The sequence below is a fragment of the Hydra viridissima genome, unplaced genomic scaffold (genome assembly GCF_058129835.1).
Source record: "Hydra viridissima isolate aposymbiotic clone 2 unplaced genomic scaffold, HvirCarnegie_v1 scaffold_11, whole genome shotgun sequence".
Taxonomy (NCBI): Eukaryota; Metazoa; Cnidaria; class Hydrozoa; order Anthoathecata; family Hydridae; genus Hydra; species Hydra viridissima.
The window spans coordinates 11,235,905-11,257,609 of NW_028324310.1; the positions used below are offsets into that span (position 1 = coordinate 11,235,905).

The 21,705-nt window shown below is 34.0% G+C and overlaps 2 protein-coding genes and 1 pseudogene across 6 annotated transcripts in view; all 3 read right to left on the minus strand.

Annotated features, from left to right (window-relative positions):
* Positions 1-21,705, minus strand: part of LOC149882154 (uncharacterized) — a 145,684-nt gene that overhangs the window by 98,051 nt on the left and 25,928 nt on the right. The window lies entirely within an intron of this gene.
* Positions 1-21,705, minus strand: part of LOC149882159 (AMP deaminase 2-like) — a 77,253-nt gene that overhangs the window by 6,061 nt on the left and 49,487 nt on the right. The window contains exons 2-3 of one of the 4 annotated variants that reach the window (XM_090066291.1): positions 2,131-2,562; positions 1,396-1,571 (exon numbers count right to left, since the gene is read on the minus strand). In XM_090066291.1, coding sequence (XP_089922417.1) covers positions 1,396-1,444 — 49 coding nt within the window. In that variant the 5' untranslated portion in view covers positions 1,445-1,571; positions 2,131-2,562. Of the gene's footprint in view, positions 1-432; positions 1,572-2,130; positions 2,591-21,705 lie in introns of all 4 variants that reach the window. The other 3 variants (XM_090066290.1, XM_090066292.1, XM_090066293.1) reach the window with 3 other exon arrangements.
* On the minus strand, positions 7,492-8,565 carry LOC149882160 (uncharacterized; annotated as a pseudogene).

Genomic DNA, 21,705 nt, shown 5'->3' on the forward strand with positions numbered 1-21,705 from the left:
AATGTGAAAAGAAATTTGAGATCTACTCTTTTATTTTATGGAGATTATTCGTATTCTACAAGCCTCTTTATCAAAATTGCAAATAGTTTTTTTTTGAATGCAATATGTGGAAATTGATTTTTTATTAAATAAGTATGCATTTAAATTCAGTTTTGAACAAGTCATCTTATTAGGAAAGAGGAAGAAAACTGAAAAACATACAGTAAGTGACTGATTTGGAAGAGCATACTAATGACTAGTTAGAGACTTAGCTTTCTGGTACTAGCATATAATATACATTTTTAACACAATCAAATTAAAGTATTATTGTGATTAAATAAGCGACAAATAATGTATGCTATACCTCAATTATGTATTTGTTTATAAAATATTTCATATCTTCAGATTACAAACTATTTTAAGTAAAAAAACATGTTAAAATAAACCTCCAACCTTTAAGCAGTAAAGAAATTATCTTCCAACTTTAACCAATGCTTTGAAATCATACCAGTATCTCATAAGTGCGACATTAAACCATTACAAGGAAACAAATAACAATTTTACCATTAGTTCAAGAAGTGTGAGAAATAATTTATATTGAAAAAAAAAAGCACTCCTTAAGAGAAGTCAGATTTTGAGGAAGATTATTGGAATTCATTGGTAACTATTGGATAATTTCAATTTGTATTAAGAAAAGTTTTAACAGACAAATATTTTATGTCGTACACAGCTTAAAATTCAGACTTTATTAAGAAAAGAACACCTAGAAAGATAGAGATTGAAACTTTTTAAAACTTTAGGGAACAAAAAGATAATGTATATATGCATACATGCCACAAATAAAACTAAATCAGAGAAATAAGCAATCATAGGATTAAAATGCATGACAAGAAGAAAATAAAGAAGCAATATTAAGAGTTGGGAAACAAGACACGTATAGAAGATATGAAGAATACGGAATAATAACTGACAAAGTGCTGCTACAGTTAAAACTTTATGAAGTCAATAAAAGATGTCATTTGCAAGTCAACTTTATACAATTCATACATTAAATGTGCTTAGTCAGTGATTTATTTGAAATTTATTTATTACAGAATGCTATGTGAAATATTTAGAAAGCTGGAAAACTTGAAGAAACTGAGATTTTAAACTAAATTTTTGTTAAAAATAGAAGCTTCCTCAAACTCAACAGAAATACTTTTTAACTCTTTTTAGAACAAGTTATTGTTGTTAAAAAATATATTTTCTCTTCATCAAATTTAAACTTTTAATGTTTTCAATATTTTAATTCAAAATATTGAAAACATTAAGTCGCTATTTAATATTGAACAATAAAGATGTTAAAAATTAAAAATAAAAAACTAAACAACAAGAGTGTTGCTTCAACATTGCAATTTTTCACAAAAATTTAAATACCCAGAGCTTGCAATTCGATCATAGAAATCTTTGAGGTTGTATTTTTCATTGACAGTTTGGAGACTGCGTGCTGTAGTTGAATTAAAAGTTTGCAAACTCAATGCCATATACTTTGCTCGAATAAACAATGCTTCACACAGAAGCTCTCCAGCTTGATTTAGCTCATCTATGGGAGTCTAAAGTTATAAATCATAAATTTACTTTTTGAAACTTTTCAGATAACCAATAATACATTTTACAGTACATATCGTTTTTTAATGGTGGATTAATTTGTCATAAAGATTATTCTACTAAACTGTTTTTAGCTGAACAATTATCATTTATAATACATCATTGAGTGAATTTATTCAAGAAATTAGTTACATTTACTGAAGAAATGTTATTTATAATTTTAAATAAAACATTAAGAATATGCTTAACAAATCATTATAAGCTTAAAAAAAAGAGAAATCTTTTATGTTATACATTTGCCACAACATAATTATGAGCTATTTTTTTAAACTGAATTTCAATACAATTAACTAAATTGCTGCACAGTGTATCTAAAATGTTATGCAAGGTATGATACTTCTTGAAATTCAAAATACATTTAAAATGCACCATTTTTGATCCTACATCAATAACACAAATAAGTTCATGGAAAACATCCAGGATCTTCTAAAATCTTCTAAACTATCAAAGAAAATAAGAGAAGTTTATATGTAAAATACAAATATTCTAACAGTAAAAGCATACCCCTCCTAAACTCTCTCCAACATTAACCCTCTGAAAGATTGGAACTTCTTTCTTCAAAACATCAGCAGAAATATCACTTTGGTAGTCTGGTTTTATTTCTTGATTGACTAATAAGTCTAAAGTTTCTTTTCTTTTTTTGTTTACTCTTTGAACAATTTCTAGCTCTTCAAGTTTCAGTGCTTCTTTTTCAATAGGTCGATGTGGGAAATTAAACAGGTTTTCCTCTAAAGCTGCTAAACTTTGGTATTTTGTGAAAATATCATCATTCCCAGAAGGGAATTGATCAAGGGTTTCTTGAAATGAAGAATACATTACGACTAAAAATAATGCTATACATAACTTACAAATATGTATAGAGTGTCTGACTCCTCACCAACATTCTCTAACAATTAATACAATAGTCCAAAACTCTGCATTTATATAGCTGAAAATCTGTGAAATTTAGTTATTTAGTCTAACACTATAAAATAAACAAACTTATCTTACAGTGTTAAATTTTTAAGAATCACTTTAGGAAGTGTTAAATTCTGGGCATTTTCCCATTAAGTAAAATTTTGTTTTTAAATTTGTAAAACTGATAACATTTTCCCACCCACAATTACAGAATTCCAAGTAAAAAATAAAAAGAATAACCTTTTCCTACATTTAGTATCTTTAAGAATGAATCATTTGAACCTTTTAAACTAAACCTAGACACATGAAAACTATTTGAAATTCTAGTCAGTTAAAAAGCAAATTAGAAATAAATTTTTAAAAATAACACAATCACAACAACTTCTAAAAGCCACAATACAAAAACAATCATTACTAAGCACTACAAATAGCCACAAATAAGTAGAAAAATTTTTAGATAATGAGGTGTTCAGAGAGACAGTAATAATTAAATTATTGTTAAGGACCATGTTGAAAGTGATATTTATTATTATTGTAGGTAGGTGTTGTTAAATGTGGCATTTGTAACCGAATTATTGTTATTATTGTTAATGGTAAGTTAGAAGGAACCAGATTCAATTAGCATTTTTGTTTACAGAATCTAATCTACGGTGTAACGCACGTTGAGTAAATATTTTGATATTGGGCGGCCCGTTACCATTGGTAAAATATGTAGAAAGTTTAAATTTAAACGTTGATTGGAGAAAGTTAGAAAATTTTTAATTTATACTTTGATTGTAACGTCAAAGAAATGTAAGCGACTTTAATAGCCAATGCAGGACTGATTGTATCTTTAGTAAAATTTATCTAAAACAGATTTTAGCAAATTAGACTTAATAAAGCTACTTCTTTAAAGTAGCCTTGTGCGAAACTGCAACTTTTACATAAGGATCCAATCAAGTTTTTGTGAAATCCAAACATTTAGAATTTAATTCACAGAATTACCTCAGAAAGGTTTTTACAAAATCATACATTTAACATTTTAACAGATCTACATAATCATATTTGTAACATCTTGCTAATGATATTAAACAATTTTCGCATAACAGTGTATTTCTAAACAAATTACTAAATTAGCTATAAAATATTTTCTAAAAAATAAATATTTAATTTGTAAACTTTTTTATAGAAAACAATTTTTATAGAATAAATAGTACTGAATCTAAATTACTCGATTTCCTTCTCTTCTTTTAAGTCCCCTTTAATCTATCGACGTAAACGCGTCATGAGTTGTTTTCGTGTTATTAGGCCGGGTGAATAAAAAAGAGCAATTGCTCTTTTTTTCAGGAACAAAGATTGATATAAAAACATTGGCGAAAAAGATTGCCAACATGAAAACAAGGCTGAAAAAAATGTCTGATATCCATCGAGCTGGAAACAAGCCTATAAAGCTTTCAATGAGTGAAGTAAAACTTGCTAATCTTTTAGATACAGAAAAGAATCCTACTTTCACACAAATTGATGGTTGGTAAAGACAACTTTTTGTATAAACTTATGTACATACTGTTATATATATATATATATATATATATATATATATATATATATATATATATATATATATATATATATATATATATTAATATATATATATATATATATATAATATATGCCTAGAGGCAATATCGACAGGCACAAAACAAACTCCAAGTGCAAGTGAAGCGTCATAGAGACAGTTTTTGAAACAGTACTGCGATGAATCCCAGTTTCGTTTGAAATTCCAGTTTGGAAGCTAGGGTTTGCTAGATAACGTAGTGTAACTTCCATTCTTTGCTTGGTTGTTAGTGATCCTCCCCGAGTTTCATCACTTTTTTCCAAAAAGTGTTTTGCTAGCCACGTAACGTTATCACCCGTAAATCGATATAATTTGTGATATTCGTTTTAAGCTGTTGGTGGTGCCTTTCGAATACTAAAGGATTTAGTTTTTCGTAAACATTTGAGCCATTTAAAGAAGTATTTTAATATGTATTTTTAATGCAAATAATATGTTTTATTATTATGTTTGTTAATTACTGTTCACTATATCTAATACCTTGATACCCATAAATTTGCAAGTACTCTTTAACTACTCTTGTTGTTGACGGAGTTGACTACTTGTTGACATAGGCGCCGAGTTCACGGGGGCAACAGGGGCAGTGCCCCCCCCCCCAGGAAATTTATACTAACAATATATTATCACGGATTATCTCGGGGGCGAATAGATAATCTCGCCCTCATGATAATCCGTGATAATATATTATTAGTATAAATTTCCTGGGGGGACACAGCCCCTGTTGCCCACGTGAACTCGGCGCCTATGCTTGTTGACTACTGTTGACTACTGTTGACTACTCTTGATGTTGACGGAGTGCGCAATATATATATTGAATTAAACACACAAAAACTTTGGAAGACATCATGCGCAACTTCATTTTTGCCAAAAATATATTCCAAAAAAATAATTGTGTCAAAAACGTGCTAGTATAATTATAACTAAATGCATAACGTATATATATATATATATATATATATATATATATATATATATATATATATATATATATATATATATATATATATATATATATATATATATACATAAATAGTCAAAAAATAGTAAAACATAGTAGTAAAATAATAAAATCAATGTCCAATTATCAAAAAAAAAAAAAAAGCAACTAATATAGGTGCTCATAAAAATAAAAGCAATTGATCGCCGTTTCTTTAGTTGTAGCGTTTTTATTCACGCGCTTTTCTCATATGTGAGCAATCGCTAAACATTTAAGTAAAAGCTCATGAGTAAAAGATTTCGCGAAAAAAAAGCAATTGCTCTAAATTTTTATTCACGTAAAGTTGAGCAATTACTCCAAAAACGCTGAGTAAAAGCAATTGCTCTTTTTTATTCACCCGGCCTAGTGTAAAAACGTAATTTAAATGCTTTTACAATAACACGAAAACTGCGCTTAAGAACAACCTTTGAATTTGCGTCAGGAGGGTGCAAAACTGTTCAAATTTGTTCCATGCGCTGAGCGTCTTACTTAGCAAACCACATTCCCGTTGTTTAATGTTAAGTGGAGAAAAAAGTAATTCATTTTGGCGCACTTTTTTGTTATAATTGGTTTTACTGTTTATTTAGAAGTTTAAACAAATATTTTGGATTTACACTCTTCCATCTTCTTCTTCTATACTTCTTACTTCAGTAATCTGATTAGTATACCAAACCACTACCAAACCAAGCCATCTTCAAGAAACTATGTCTCTATGGAATTACTTTACCAATCTTGACAGAGAAGAGGATAGCATCTCTGGCTCTGGCGAGTAATAAGTGCAAAGAAGTGATTAATGTCTCAAGGTAGAACCAGTGAAATTAAAGCTCCATACCTTCAACTTCTGAAGTTCCTTGAAATTCAAATTTACATTTTACAAAACAAAAAACTATAAAAACATTTCAATTTACATACAACTCGCATACCTTATGCTTTTAAATCCCGTAACTACTATAAGCGAGCCTTCAGTAATCGTTCAAATCGCCGAAGCTAACATTTTAAAAAATCATAAACCAGTTCTTTAACAAAATCATCAGCTCAAAAAGGAAGCACGCATGTTTCCAACTGCAGCTATTTGACTTCACATTCTTCTAAACTCTTACAAGCATTTAAGTCAATTTTCTTTGGATTATCCTGATCAAAATCGCTGTTAGTTGCTGTAAACCACCGTTTATGACTTTTTTAGAACATAGCGTATTTATTCCGTCTACGCTGCACGTAGGAGTATTTAACGATTTTAGCTGGCCAAAATTATTTCTCTCATTTTAACAGCTGAAAACTTAACCATATGACAAGAAATTGTAAATTAAATGTTTTCTGTACAAATCCATGCCAGTGGCGTTCAATATAGGGGAAAGATGGGTACTTTAGGGATTACATTTTATTCTATTCAATAGGATTTGAGGAAATAAAAGATTTATTATTTTTCAAACTTTATTATGGTAAATAACATACTATATTTTGATATTTAATTAGGTTCCACTTCGTCATTGTCAGAATATTCTTCATTTTCGTTGTTTTCAGTGTCGGAATCTTGGACTTCTCCAGGAAGAAGCATTTCCACAGCTTCTTTTGAAAAAGGCTTTGTAAGTTTGTGTTTCTTTTTCCCAATGCTGGACAACTGAGGGTCGGATGTTAACAATAACCTATTGATGATATCTTGGTTACAATCTTTTCTAGAAAATTTTCTAGCATAGCTAAGTCTGTACTCCCGAAAATGTTTGTTTCTGGCTTCGGCAGCCTCTTCCGACAATTGTCCAATTGGCAAAAGCGCATTCTCTACTATATCAGGACCATGTACTAAAATTTTATGCAGAGTTGGAGTCATTGGACACCAGGGGTATAGTTCAACATAAAGCTTTGCAGTATCCAAAGTATACTGTCTGAACTTTTCTACATCAATCTTGTGGCCACTGGAAATTACTTCTAGGATAATTTTCATTCTGGAAATTAAACGGAAGTCTACTCCAGTGATATCTGCAGATGTTTCCGGGTCGTTGAAGAATCTCTTGCTTGTGTTGCCGTTATTGGTATTCCCAAATCCAACCTTAGGTATGTCGACAAGAATGCCCATTTTGCTCTTGAATTCATCTTGGATTTTCTTTTTCCTATCTGAGATGAGTCTCTTCTCATCTTCATTCAGCCTTTTCTGCCATTTTTTTACAGGCAATTTATATGATAGGTGAAGGAGACTTTCAAAACACCGTATTCTTGCATGCAGAATGGATGGTCCAAATTTGTAGCTGCTTTGATAGTCAACACATGTTCTGTCCGAATCATTAAATTGTCTTGATGTTGCTCCACAAATATAACATCGCATGGTCGATTTAATGGTGGTTGCTGCGTTAATGACTTTTCCGTCATTCATAGTTAACATCATCACATGTTCTACTGCTATGTCTTGAAGTTGAGTTGGTTTCAAGCCTGCAATTTTGTTTTCCATGTAAGCAATTTCTTCAGCTATTACATCAGCAGTTTCTTTTATGAACCTAATTCGCATTGGCCTGCAAAACCTTGGAGACGATGGTGTAGGGTTTTGCCAGATAACCTTTTTATTTACTCCACAAGTTAGCTGTAATGGAACCATTGAGCATTGAATTATACTGGCATCAGAATTAGAGTCATCCTCAAACTTTTGATTAAACTGTGTCTGCTGGGAGCCATCACAACCCCATTTCGTAAATAATTTCATATGTTTACGCCCACTTTCCGTTAGAGTCTTGATAACTTCTTCTAAATACAACACCAATCTTTCGGCAGTATGGTTTAACAGACTTTGTAAGTCTACTTCAGCTAAACTTTCTGTGACTGTGAACGAATCAGGATCAGGATAGCATGTTTTTTTTTCTTTGACCAAAATACTGTAGCAGGGCCATTGCTTCTTGTCACTTGTACGTACGATTTCATATTGAGATTTTGTTAGGCCTGCGTCAGTAAATATTAAAAGAGCCTCTAACGGTGTCAATGATTTTTTTGTTGGTTCAAGACTGCTGCGATAGGCTTTTTTATACTTTCCCGCTCGTTTTGGAGATGTTTTAAGATCTTTGAGGACGGTTGCAGCACTTCTTTTGCCACTTGTTGTCAAACAAGTTTCAGCTGCAAAAACAATAGCTTCTGGTTCCACATCTTTCCTGAGCTGTTCTGTTTTTCTCCTCTTTGAACGTTCTTTAAAATCGACAAAACGTCCTGCTGATGATGGAGTGGATGGGGTACCCGGTATTTGGAAACTCCCTTGCAGCCAAGGGCCATGCTTCTTAATAAATATTTCATGAGTTCTGGATGAAGACGACCACATTTTTCTAAAAATAGCTTTCAACCTCGACATTTGACGCTTGTATACTGTTTTTAGTTCTTCGGTATATTGATTTCTTGATAACAAATTTTGATCAGCTAAGTCCATTTTTTCATTGAAATTTGGAGCCTCCTGCTGCTGAATACTGTTGTAGAAATCCAAACGAGAGATTGTTTGCATCCCTGATGACCCATCTAGAAAAAAAAATTAAGTTGAAAAATTCATCTTGGACCTTGATGTGCTTAGAACATGATTAAAATTTAGATGACATCAACAGGCAGTTGAAATTAAGATTTTTAAATAGCTAGTGGTATAAACTCATAGAAAAACGAAAAAAACTAAGAGGGTTTCAATGCGCACTACAACTTTTTCACTTTTAAAGTCAAAATTTACTTTAAAATTCGTTAAAAAAATGCTAAGTTTCATGGTACATAACTTTTGTGGTAATTAATATTTCAAAACGGTAGTAAGAGTAAATAATGCACATACCTGTCATAGATTCATCCATGATAAAACACTGTAAAACTTCTGTTGTAAACACTTGTACACAGCTTCAATAAACACCACTAAAATCGCTCGTAAATAAAATGAACCACGCAGTTATAGATCGGATATTTAACTAGACTGTGTACTTCCAATTACTACTTTTATAACCAAACCATTAACTGCTCATTAAGCGACCATTATCGAGAGATAATAAGGGTAGGTAATTAAGTGGGTACGGCCACTTTTAATAATTCCAATTTTGGCCAGCTAAAATCGTCAAATACTCCTACGTGCGCTGTATGGCATATAGTTCTTTAGTAAAACGATGATGTTTGATTATGGAATCTACAATTATATCCATACCTTGTAGTAGATGAATTAAGAGCAGGCTCGCACCGACAAGCGCACTAATTGATCTGTTTTCTAAAAATATGAGAAATATTTATCCAAAAAGAAAAAAAAAATGAGAAAAATTTGTTTTCAAAATATATGAAAATACAATTTTTCACATCCATGAATACATATTGTTGTTCAATTGTTATCTCTCCCCAATTTGGGTTGACTTTGTGCCCGCACTTGTGTACGCATAGGTAAAGCGCCAGTACAATGCCAAAATTTATTGCTTGAACTGATCCTCGTTTTGATGGATTATGAGTGATAAACTATGAAAGATATATTATAGCCCCTGACGTTACTTAAGGCCGAAATAAGCGACGAGGTTGTGCACATATAGCCCAAGCGACAGGCAGCCTTCCAGATATACACGACTGCTCCACATTTTATTCCGCAACACGCGTTCAATGTAGTCCGACCCAATATATTTTATTAGGCCGACAAACTATACATACCACCAATAGTACTGCAGTTTTGACTTAAATATGTATGCGAAGAGCTAATACTTGCCCCAACCTAAGTGACTTTAGTCAGCTGCTAGCCAAGTACAATGTGCATGAGTGTATTGGTACGGTAACAATCGAGCTAAAGCAGTTGCACAACAGCCGTCTTTCCTGGACTAAAACGTGCTGCGGGCCTCCAGATGTTTATATCAAGGTGGCGTAATCAATGGCGGTTATCGTTTTGCAACTAACTCTGTATGGTCACTAAGAGAGTTAACGACCTTAACATTGTGGTTCGTCAAAGCAACCAAATCTAGTTGTAATGCCATCGACTGCAATCAACTTTTTTGTGTCAAGAAGGCTAAGACTGGTTAAGTTCTGCTCGTAGAGCTTCATCTGGTGACCAAGGTTCTAAGTAGCTGTTTATTTGTGTTTCAACTCTTTGCGTTCGTCGAGACTCTTACTTTAGCAGCTGTGTATTCTTGAAACTCATTCAATGTAGCCACTGGCAAAGAAAAGTACAACTCAGGTAATCCAAGAATCTTAAAAAATGACTTAGTGTTTCTAGTCACAAAGGGGCTTAGTAACTGAACTCTATACGTGAGTTTTGTCTTCAGTCGTTGTGGTGGGTCTTCAGAACCTTATTTATCATGTTAGTTTGTGAGTAACTACATTTTCAGAGTAATACATGCTTTCTAACACATTTATGACTTTCCTCTGGCCTGTTGTCTTTAACTTTTTTTTTAAGACTCTTCGTTTTTTTGTTCCCTTTTGTCCAGCAGGAAACAGTTATTTGTCAGAAACTTGCGTAATTCCTTCTGCATCCTGGTAAGTAATGTCGAAAACTGAGCTGAGCAGACATTTTGAATGAAGTTTGATTCGTAGGAACCCCATCAGGTCAATGAAAAGATTGGCAAAAGTTCTTAATGCATAATTTTAAGTAGAACATCACTACTAGGACTTGCCGATTCTGGCGCATTGACATTTTCTTAATACTACATTGATACTTTTCCACAGTTAATGAATTCAAGATGGCGTCGTGTTTTTAATTTTCTGCAATCATGAATTGTGAATTCTAACGAATTGTCATTTTTGTTGACTTACCTTTTTGTGTCCTCGTGTTCTGGACTGAAGAGTTGATCATAGTCCATAAATGTAAAGCACGGTTTTATAATTAAAAGGTTGGAGTGAAGTTCCACCCGAGTTTTGCAAACAGATGGGAGCAAATGTCGTCGTAAAATCGTTTCTTGTCGATGGTTTTTAAAACTGAAAAATCTTCCAGTCGGCACGGATGACTTCTATTTTGGAGCAGTTGAAACAAGATGTACTGAGCGTTCATGAAACTTTTTCTTTTCAATTCCTTCGGTTTGTCTTTTCCGTACACCAGATCGTACAAGAAAGACAAATCTTTAAAATCTTTGATGAGCTGTTCTTCTAGGTACTCTATATCGTCTCGCTTACCGACGAGCACGTAATAGATGTAGTTGGCGTTTTCATACTGATTCGTGTAGTTGAGTTGTTTTAAAAAGATCAAAATGTGTTCTTTGGTGATGCGAGAGTATTTCACGTTGGTGTTTTCAGAATCGATCAGCAAGTTGAGCGCCTTGAATTTTTTCTCCAATTTTTCAAAGACTTCTTCAGGAATCTTGCATTTTTGTTTGCCCTGATATTGTTTTATACACTCTTGAAAATGAATGATGCGCGAGTAAGTGTATTTGTTCATCGAGTTGGATCGATCGTTGTCTTTATACGGGACAGCTGTTTCTAACATTTCTTGCTGCCCCGAGCACACGAGACAGAATTTTTTATTGATGTCGTCCATTTCAAACTGGCTGGGATCGTCGTTGATGCAAAACTTGCATTTGGTGCGCGAGACGAGTTTCTGAGTGATTTTAATATCGGTCCACTGTCGTTGAGAAAGCGTTTCTTCCGCAATGGTAAAATATTGACATTTTAGCTGGTTTTTTTCTTCGTCAAATTTGGCGCGATCCTCAAACGAAAGCTGGGTCTGTAGGATGTCTTGATATCGCTGAATGAGGTGGTTTGTCTTGGCGATAAAAGTCATTTTCTCGGTCTTACGTTTATCCAATTCTTCCTTGATCTCCAACAGATGCTTCAGAGCTTCCTCCGACAGGTCGTGTTTGTTTTCCAAAAGAAGAAACACGGATTTCAAGTGCTCGATATCATCAAGATTATCCTTGTCAAACTTGTCCATAATTTTCGTGTTTAATAAGACAATGCTCATTTTTTAATGAGAGCGAGTTAATTCTTTTAATTCGTCATCGTATTTTTTCTATTCTACAGTAAACGATGTACAGATGAAAGAAAAATTGAAAATGACTTAAATAAATTTCTTATGTAATAAAAATGGATGAAATAGATGAATTCGATCTTCTTTATATTCTTAATAATGAAGAAGTGAAATATCGTAATGAGAAATCTAGAAGATATCTTAAATTAGAAAAAAACGTTCGAAAGCTTCCAAAGTGTGTTAAAAAATCGTTTATACAAATGATTCAAATGCTATCATTCGAAGAAGTTTTAATAAGATTAAAATCTGCTATTGATACATATAATCATATTGAAATGAGAAAAACAGTGAATAGGAGTTTAGTGCATGCTAACGATGACAAAAGAATTTATCGTGATTATAGTGAAGATATTGTTAAGAATACGAAAGCAAATTTCAATATGAGTAAAATTAAAGAATAATTTTATATATCTTTATATATAAAATTTACAAGAGTTTATTCATAGAATAGCACCTAAAAAGGGAATGCTATTAAAGGATGAGTTAGGTCCTAGCAATAAGCCAGATCCAATAGATTGATAGTCTTTTCCATTTTTAACAAAGAGTCCTTCACCAATAGTAGGTTTCACCCAAGGTCTTAAAAAGACTCCTGATCCTGCAGCAGTCATTTTCACTCCACTTCCATTCTTTTTCAAGTAAACGATTCCTCTTCCTGCAATTTTATCAACCATAGCAGAGCCAGCAGAAGAGCCTACTCCTGCTAACAATCCAGTGGCGAGAGCAGGAACTACTCTTGTAGCAATAGTGCTACCTATCATACCTAATAACGGTAGAAGAGCTCCGATGAATCCACCTTCAATGGTTGAGTTGTGTGCAAGTTGTCTTTTGCTCAGTTTGAGTGTGACTCCTTTACCAGCTTCATACGCTTTTGTAATTTTGTTCAATTGCGCATGAGTGATAGCGAGAATATGTTCACCGTTCAAGTCTTGATGAGATAGTCTTATATTGACATCAGTCTTTTCTTGGATCGCTTTTTTTATTTTGTCGGATTGACTTTGTGAAATGTTTAATTTTACTTTTTGGTAACTCATTTTTTAAATAAAAGAAAAAAATTATCGTTGAACAGCGCTGCTCGTAAAAAGGTCTTGAAGCACAGAGGTTATTCTTTCTCTCACATGAAGTCTGAGGATAATGTCTTCACCTCTAAAGTCGATCAAGTTACCGTTTTGATCTAAAATTCTTGTTTCCATTCTTGAAATTCTACCCACCACGATAGGCAAGTATATCAAGTGGAAAGGCTTTTCGCTAATTTTATAGCCTGGAGGAGTGTCAGGATGAAAAGAGTAAATGTCAGATGTTCTTTTTCCGTTATCATAAGATGCTCCGATCGCATCGTTTGTGATTCTGATGATGGTCACATCGTCTATTCTCGAAAGTGCTTCAGACTCGTAATAGTCAATATAACTTGTGACTTTATCCGGATTAGCCGGATCTTCTTTTTTCTCTACATAGGTATATTCTGCTTTATTAAATCCAAGAACAGGAGTTAAACTGTTGTTCACGTTGAAATCCACCCAATATTTTGTTGTAGTTCCAGGCTTTCCAAATTTCAGTGTAGATCTTAAAGTCATTAGGTTTGCACCGATAACAACACCATCCTTTCTATACAAGGTTCCAACTTGTTTTTCCATTTCCTTCTGAAGATAATCATTAATCTCGCTAATTTCATACGCTCCTTCTTCGATGTAAATGGTGTAGCTGTTTGAACCAGCGTTAGGACTGTATCTGAAAACATTATTTGTCGAATTGATGTTGGTGTAGCTGTGAATAGTGTCAAAGCCAACAAGGGCCATTTCATACTTTTTATTAGGTTCAAATTCAATGGGGTTGTCAAACTCGGTTTGGATGACGCTGTTTCTTATGGTTGGAGTTTCTTTTTTTGCTTTTGCAAGGAGATAAAATCCGCTCATCTTTTTATATAGAGTTTGGAAAATAAAAATTGTCAAATCCGCTTCGATATTTCCCACAATCCTTTTTAGAGGATAAATCAATGACGGCGAATCCGTGAGGTTGAGACCAACAATATTTGCAAAACTTTTTAAACTCTTCTATTTTCATATCGCTTGAAACATGATCTTGATAAATATGGTTTATGTTTTTAAAGTCTTGAGGAAACAAGCAAATGAAATTAGCATTTTCTCGGATGGTTTGTCTAGGCAGCATAAAATAGTTTTGAGCGAGGTAAAAACAGTCAACGTTAGAATGTCTTCCTCTGATGTAATATTTTTCACATTTGTTTTGTTTTGTCAATTGCAAATCGTCAAAGATCATTAAATTGTTTTTGGATGAATCAAGATCTTCAGGATTAGGCACATCGTCAGCCGTTTCGAAAAATTGGCATTCCATATCCTCTGTGTTATCCCATTTTTTTGAAATTTCATTAATAACACATTCAGGGCTTACGTTTAATTCCTCAATTTTGCTTTGAATGTTAAACAAATCAAGAATAACTCCTTTTGGCAATTTCTTCTCGAACGAGCTTTTGAGTATTTTATATTCTGGCTGAAAAAGGGATTTTCCAAACACTTGCAAATGGTTGTAATCTAGCCATCCAGGTCTTAAAAGTAAATTGAGTAGCAACGTTGTTTTCCCACATCCTGATTTCCCAATAATGATTCCGCGTATACTTCTAGGCAAAAGCTTGTTGTTTTTCCTTTTGCTTTTATTTACATTCCATGACAAATCAATCACTTCCATTTTTTATTATGTTGAATATAAAAAAATGTATTGTGTTAAATGTAAAAAAATAACAGAAACGAACAACTTATACCATTCTATAAGCAAAGGCAATAGAAATATGCTTAAAGGAACTTGTGCCGTCTGCGGAAGAGGCAAATGCAAGTTTGTTTCTGCGAATGAAGTCAATGGAGGAGACTTGGTGGAATCGATCAACAATTTTTCAAAAAAAATAAAGCTTCCATGGGCAAAATTTCCAGGGGAAATGCACATTCCAGGAATGAATTTTGCAGGACCTGGCACAAACTTGGACAAAAGACTCACATCCACAGACATGTATCAAGAGTGGAGCAAACCGGTAGATCGAGTGGACAATGCAGCATGCCATCATGATTTAGCTTATAAATATTTAAACAACGTTCAAAGCAGAAATTTAGCAGATCAAATGATGCTTGAAGAAATGAACTCCATTCCAAACCCCACTCAAAAAGAGATTAACGAAAGAAAACTGATCACTCCCATCATCAAAGCAAAAGCTAAATTCGGATTAGGTCTAAAAAAAAAGCACCGGAAAACCTGAAATGGACTGATCAACTTGCAAACGAGCTTCATAAACCAGTGATACATCATTTTAAAAGAAGAAAAGTGTTTGTGAACGACATCAATGAAATATGGGCTGCTGATTTGGTTGACATGCATTCGTTTTCAAAATTCAACAACGGGGTAAAATATTTGCTCATGGTGATCGACGTGTTTTCAAAGTATGGATGGATCGTTCCGTTAAAGAGTAAAACTGGAGTTGATGTAGCTAACGCTCTAAGCAAAATATTTGAGGAGAGAAGGTGTACAAAGATGTGGGTGGATAAAGGTAAAGAATTTTATAACAAGCATGTACAAGCTCTAGGTATGCAATTATACTCCACTGAAAATGAAGAAAAAAGTTCTGTTGTTGAACGATGGAATAGAACGATGAAAGAGAGAATGTTTAAATATTTTTCAGCCAACAACACTCATAAATACATTGACGTATTGGATGAGATGGTGAAAAATTACAACAACACCAAGCACTCTTCCATCAAAATGACTCCAATGGAAGCTAGCGATGAAAAGAATAAAGGTAGGGTATGGTGGAATCTGTATGGAAAGGATCAAACATTACCAGCAAAACCAAAATTCTTAATGGGTGACAAAGTGAGGATCGTAAAAAAGAAGTCTCATTTTGAAAAGGGGTATACACCGAGATGGACTGAAGAGGTTTTTACCGTGTTAAATGTTCAGCATACTAATCCACCCACGTATAAAATCGTTGATGCTAACGGTGAAGAAATTAAAGGTACCTTTTACGAACAAGAAATGCAAAAGACTAATCAAGACATATTTAGAATTGAAAAAGTCATTCGTAAGCAAAAGAACAGATCCTTAGTCAAATGGTTTGGATATCCAGACTCTTTCAACTCATGGGTGAATAATGAAGAATTGATACGTTTGCAAAAATAGTCGCGTCGTTTTGTACGGCAAGAAAAAAATTTTTATTTTGAGTTAAATAAAAATCTTGTATATAGAAAAGAAATGAATTTTATTACAATTGAAAATTTTGATGAGAGCAAATTATCAGTTGGAGAAATTTACGCGGCAACAAAACCAGTCGTATATCAAAAAGTACCAGTAAAATATTCTTATCCAACTGGAGATGGTCCTCTTGTATTACGAACACCTATATTATTTTCGTATGGTGTATGCGAGAATAAAGAACCGGTAACACAAAAATTGACTGGTTATTCCATGTCCTTCGTTTGCTTTGATGCTAAAAAGGGTAAAACTGAAGAAGAAGAAAAGTTTATTAGCACAATGGAAAAGATTACTTTGTTCATTAGAGGTGAAGTGGATAAATTGTCGACCAAGCTTAAAAAAGGAGGAAGAAAAAAGCAAATTAATTCAAACGAATTGAGTATTTTAAAATATAAAGCTGAACATCCTGAAGCAGCACCAGTCTTTTATGCCAAAATGTATATAACTAAAAATTCCTCGAATTTTCACGGATCTGAAGACGAAATATCCATTACTTCTACATTTTATAGAAAGAAAACAGATATTGATATACAAAATGGAGTCAAAGGAGAACGTCATAATAAAAATTTGGTCTTATCTTCTGGACATGATTTTATCAATCAACGATGTTACGCTATTGGAGGACTTCGAATTGATGGGGTGTATATTGGTCCTTCGATTGTGTCTATTCAAGTTAAACTGTCTGAAGCCATCATCGTAAAAAATGCAACTTTACATCGCAGCCTTATGATGTGTGAAGACTTGAATTTAGAAATGAAAGAAGATGAAATAGAACAGGATGAAATGTGAAATTTTTAAAATTTTTCTGAATTTTAAAAAATGATCAACGTTGAAGGAATTGTACTACCGAACAAACCTCTGACCAACTTTCAATTAATAGATGCTGTGAAAAAGCTTAAAATTAAAAACTTTAGAGGTGTTTTTGTGAGGGATGAATTGCCAGAAAAGACAATGAAAAAAGAATGCGGCATTGTGAATACAGGAGATTCGAGCACAGATGGATTTCATTGGGTGTGTTGGTATAAAGACGCTGACAAAAAATACAGTTTTGACTCTTATGCTCAGCCTCCTCTTGTCGAGCTAGTTCATTATTTGAAAAGCCCGGTTTATTATAACAGCGAGAGAGTTCAATTTGGTGATACGTCTTATTGTGGTCACTTGTGTCTCTACGTCTTGAAAAAATTACAGGAAGGGGTGGACTTTCAAAGCGTTGTTAACACACTTTGGTGAAAAATTTTTTCCATCATTAAAAAATGATTGACAAATTTGGAAGAACTGAATTAGGGAGGTATTTTTATGATCCTTATTCAGCAACAGCTATAACAGGTGATCTCTATGTCAGAACAGATGGAAACAGCACCATCACTGCAGATTTAGATTACAACTCTCATAAAATCATCAATTTGGGTAAACCCACCAACGCACACGATGCAGCTACGAAGAATTATGTAGATACGCATTCGTCAGGAGGATCATCGATTGGAACTGCAGACTTGGATTTAAATTTTCACAAAGCCATCAATTTGAATGAGCCAACTAATTTGCATGACGCTGCCACCAAAAACTACGTTGACGTCAGCTCAAGTCAGTGTGTTAAAACAGACGGGTCTAGCACCATCACAGGGATCATCGACATGAACTCTCACAAGTTGATTAATGTGAGCGATCCTACCAATTTAAAAGACGCTGCAACAAAAGGGTATGTAGACACCAAAGTCGCTTACAACGCTATTTCATACACCGACATCAACATGACAGCTCATAAACTAACTAATTTGGCTGAACCTACATCAGCTTCGGATTCAGCTACAAAAAAATTACGTGGACACGCATGCTTCGGGTGGATCAGTCATAGGTACAGCAGACTTGGATTTGAATTCACACAAATTGATCAACGTGACTGATCCAACCAACGCGCAAGATGGAACTACAAAGAATTATGTAGACTTGCTGTTGCAAAAATCGAGTTTGACCAGTGTCGTTCCAGGATCCAGTTTTACAAGTTTGGGATTCAAGTCTCAGACAGTGGCAGCATTAACCACTTCTCCTGTGTTTGCGTTTTCTGGAAAATCTGGTGTGCTGAGAAGATTGTGGTTGGCTTTATACAGCTCCTCTGGCACGAATATTCCCGGTCAAGTTTTCATTCGAATCTTTACTGACGGAGAAATCAATGTAGGGAATTATGCAGAAACCACGGAAGGAATTGGAGTGGACCAAACAGGACTTGCTACTGATTTGCTTTTTTCACCATTGGGAGGAGCTTTTTACGCCAATTCTTTGCAGGGATGCAACATGTTTAACACCACTTCCTTGGGAGGATATTTCACTTTGGACATGCCTTTCAGAAACGACGTCTCCATTCAACTCGTCAACAGAAATGCTACTGCCATCACGTACTGGATTCAACCGTTCATTTCCACACTTGCTTCCATTCCTGCAACCATCCCTCTTTACAAGCTGTACTGCAGAACATTTCGATATTTGAATACCACTTATGGCAGCGAATACGTTTTGTTGAACACCAGCGGAAAAGGAAATGGTGTCTCGTTGAAATACGTCAGGATGCACGTCATTGGCGCCTCTGGAAACTGGTGGGAATCAAGAGTTAGAATGTACGACGGAAATCTACCTCCAGGTAACGGTACTGTACTCACTCCTTGGACACCGTACAACACCAACAATTACACGTATTTTCCAGGATATGACGGTGACAGCACATGCTTCTTTTCATCTTCTGGATTAGAAGATTTTTATTTGTCGTCGTGGAACGGCTCAAATTTGACTTCCTTCAACAACAAATCGACTGGACTGTTGTATCAATCCACTTCATCCATCGGTTCCGCCACCACCATCTCTTTTTACAGAAATTTTGGAGAAGCAGATTCTATGCCTACTGTCGCAGCTGGAAGAAGACTCGTTGTCACGCTCAACTCTGGTGATGCTCAAGTCGGCCAATCCGGAAGCTTTTACCTTCTTCTAGGACAAGCCTATTATTACGCATAAAAAATCGAAGATTTCCCATGAATCCGCAAACGGATTTAAAAATTCTTTTAATTTACATGGATCTAATGTACAGATGAAAGAAAAATTGAAAATGACTTAAATAAATTTCTTTTCATATAAAAATAACAATGAGTATGTCAGATAATGAATTTTTAGAAGATCAGTGCGATGAACTCTATGAAAGCGAAGACGATGATAGTTCTGTTGCTGAGGATAGGCCTTACAATTGGCATATGTTGGTTAACCCTGAAGATGATGATCCAGAGGATATACCTAACAATAATATTGAAGCGAGTGCAAACAGAATACGTGATAAGTTTGCTCCTCGCAATAGACTTATATTAGTTGACTTTGAAGATGATGATCCTGAAGATTTGCCTTACAATGGACCTTACAATGATACTACAGTTTTAGATTACAATTCGATGAGTGTTGAAGAACAAAATGAATATGATGATTATATATATAATGAATTGTTACAAGATATGCGTAATGAAAGCGTAGAATACATTAATGAGGAGGAGAAAAGAAATAGATTAAAGATTGAGGCGTTGATTGAAGGTTTTAAAAAGGATGAATATAGAGTGTGTGCTTCTGCTGCTTAAAACGATAATCATTTTATTCCTCACATACAAAGAATAAAATGGTGTATTATAAAAATTAATTTTTTTTGTAATAATAAAATGGAAAATCATGTGCATAAAAAATTTTTCAATAACGACCGAAAGGCTCGCCATAAATCATATCTTTTTTTCGACAAGTATTTGAAGCATCCTCCTGTAAAAGTGGGAAGTAAGTATGAAATATTTGCTCAAAAAGACATCACACTAATTCGTCTGAGTCATCAGAAATTAATTTTTATGTTTGGAATAAAACTTAAAAGCGGATTAGCTTTAGTGAATTTGAGGGAAAGCCTAAAATCTAAATTGGATTATTTCAGTCACAGCATCATACTATCAGAGTCGACGGATAATGTGATCATGGAAATTTACAATAACAGCAAGTCAGATGTCATTATTAAAAAAGGGGAAAGTTTAGGCTTTGTCAATTTCATTAATGAGTGAAAAAAAATATCTTTTTTCGTTTAATATAAAATGGAATACAATCACGATGCTAAATCTAACGCAAGAGCGCATGGATTCAATGAGTCTAAACTTTATCCAGTTCTTCCAACAGCTCCTGCAGATGATGGAGGACACAATTACCGTCTTCAAAAAATAAGCGAAGTCCAAAAAGAGATGGACAACGAGAGGAAAAAGAGAGTGCATCTCAGCAAAAAGTATCATCGCGCTTTCAGAATCATTTCTTTTGTAGACTCTACGTTGCAAGCAGGTGGTGTTGCACTTGGAGTTGTTGGAATTGGAACTTTGAGCACCATCGCTGCTGCTCCTATTGCGATTGCGTGTGAAGGTGTGGCTATTGGAATGGGGTTTTTATCCATTGTAGGAGGACAAGTCAACAAAAAACTAACATTAAAAGCGGAGAAGCATGAAAAGATTAAAGTGTTGGCCGAGTCGAAATTGAACACCATCAACAGTCACATTTCAAAGGCATTAGTAGACAACATTGTGAGCGATTCAGAGTATGAATTGATTTTAGACGAGCTTCAAAAGTTTAAGAGTCTGATGAAAGAAATAAGAACTAAAACAAAAATCAACATTGACGAGATAACTAAAGAGTCGTTGATCCAAAAAGGAAGAGAAGATGCAATAAAAGCGTTCAACAACATGTTTAAAAAATCATAGATTTTCCATGGATTCGCAAGCGAATCTAAAAAAGGATCAACGTAGTCGTAAAACGTAGATAAGTTTACGTTTAAGTTTTTTTCTTGCGTTTTAAAAAATGTCCTTTTTTAAAATACTAGACCCTAACAAGAGGGATGAACTGGTGAAAGAATTTGTTGAAAGAAGAAAAAGAATCTATCAAGATAGTTTGAATGAGAATATTTATGATGCTAATCTTCAGACTGATTTGAGCAAGCTTTACAAGCCTCTGATTGAAAGCAATGAAAAGATGATCAAGAGCATTGAAGAAAATCGCAATGAACAAGTGCCTCCCAGTTTTGATGAGACAAATCATTTAGGAGACATTTCATCCGTTTATTTAAATAGGTATAATAAGCGTTTTGTAAAAAGTTCTAAAAAAAGAGCTTATGAAATTAGTAGAGATGGTAAACAAATGCACATTGGAAAAATGGGGTTGGAGGTGGATGGAAATGATATCATTGTTGGAGGAGAAAAGTATGAAGGAACACAAGGTCTTTGGGAGTTGCTAACCAATCCGAACATTTCAAAAGAGTTTTTGAACAGCAGCGTTATAAGCAAAGAAGATAAGGATAACTATACAAAAATTCTTTTCCAAAGTAGATCTATTTTTTCAGAATCAAATCCAAACAGGATAATATCTTCAAGAAGTCCGAAATACACAGAACTTATAAAGCCTGTT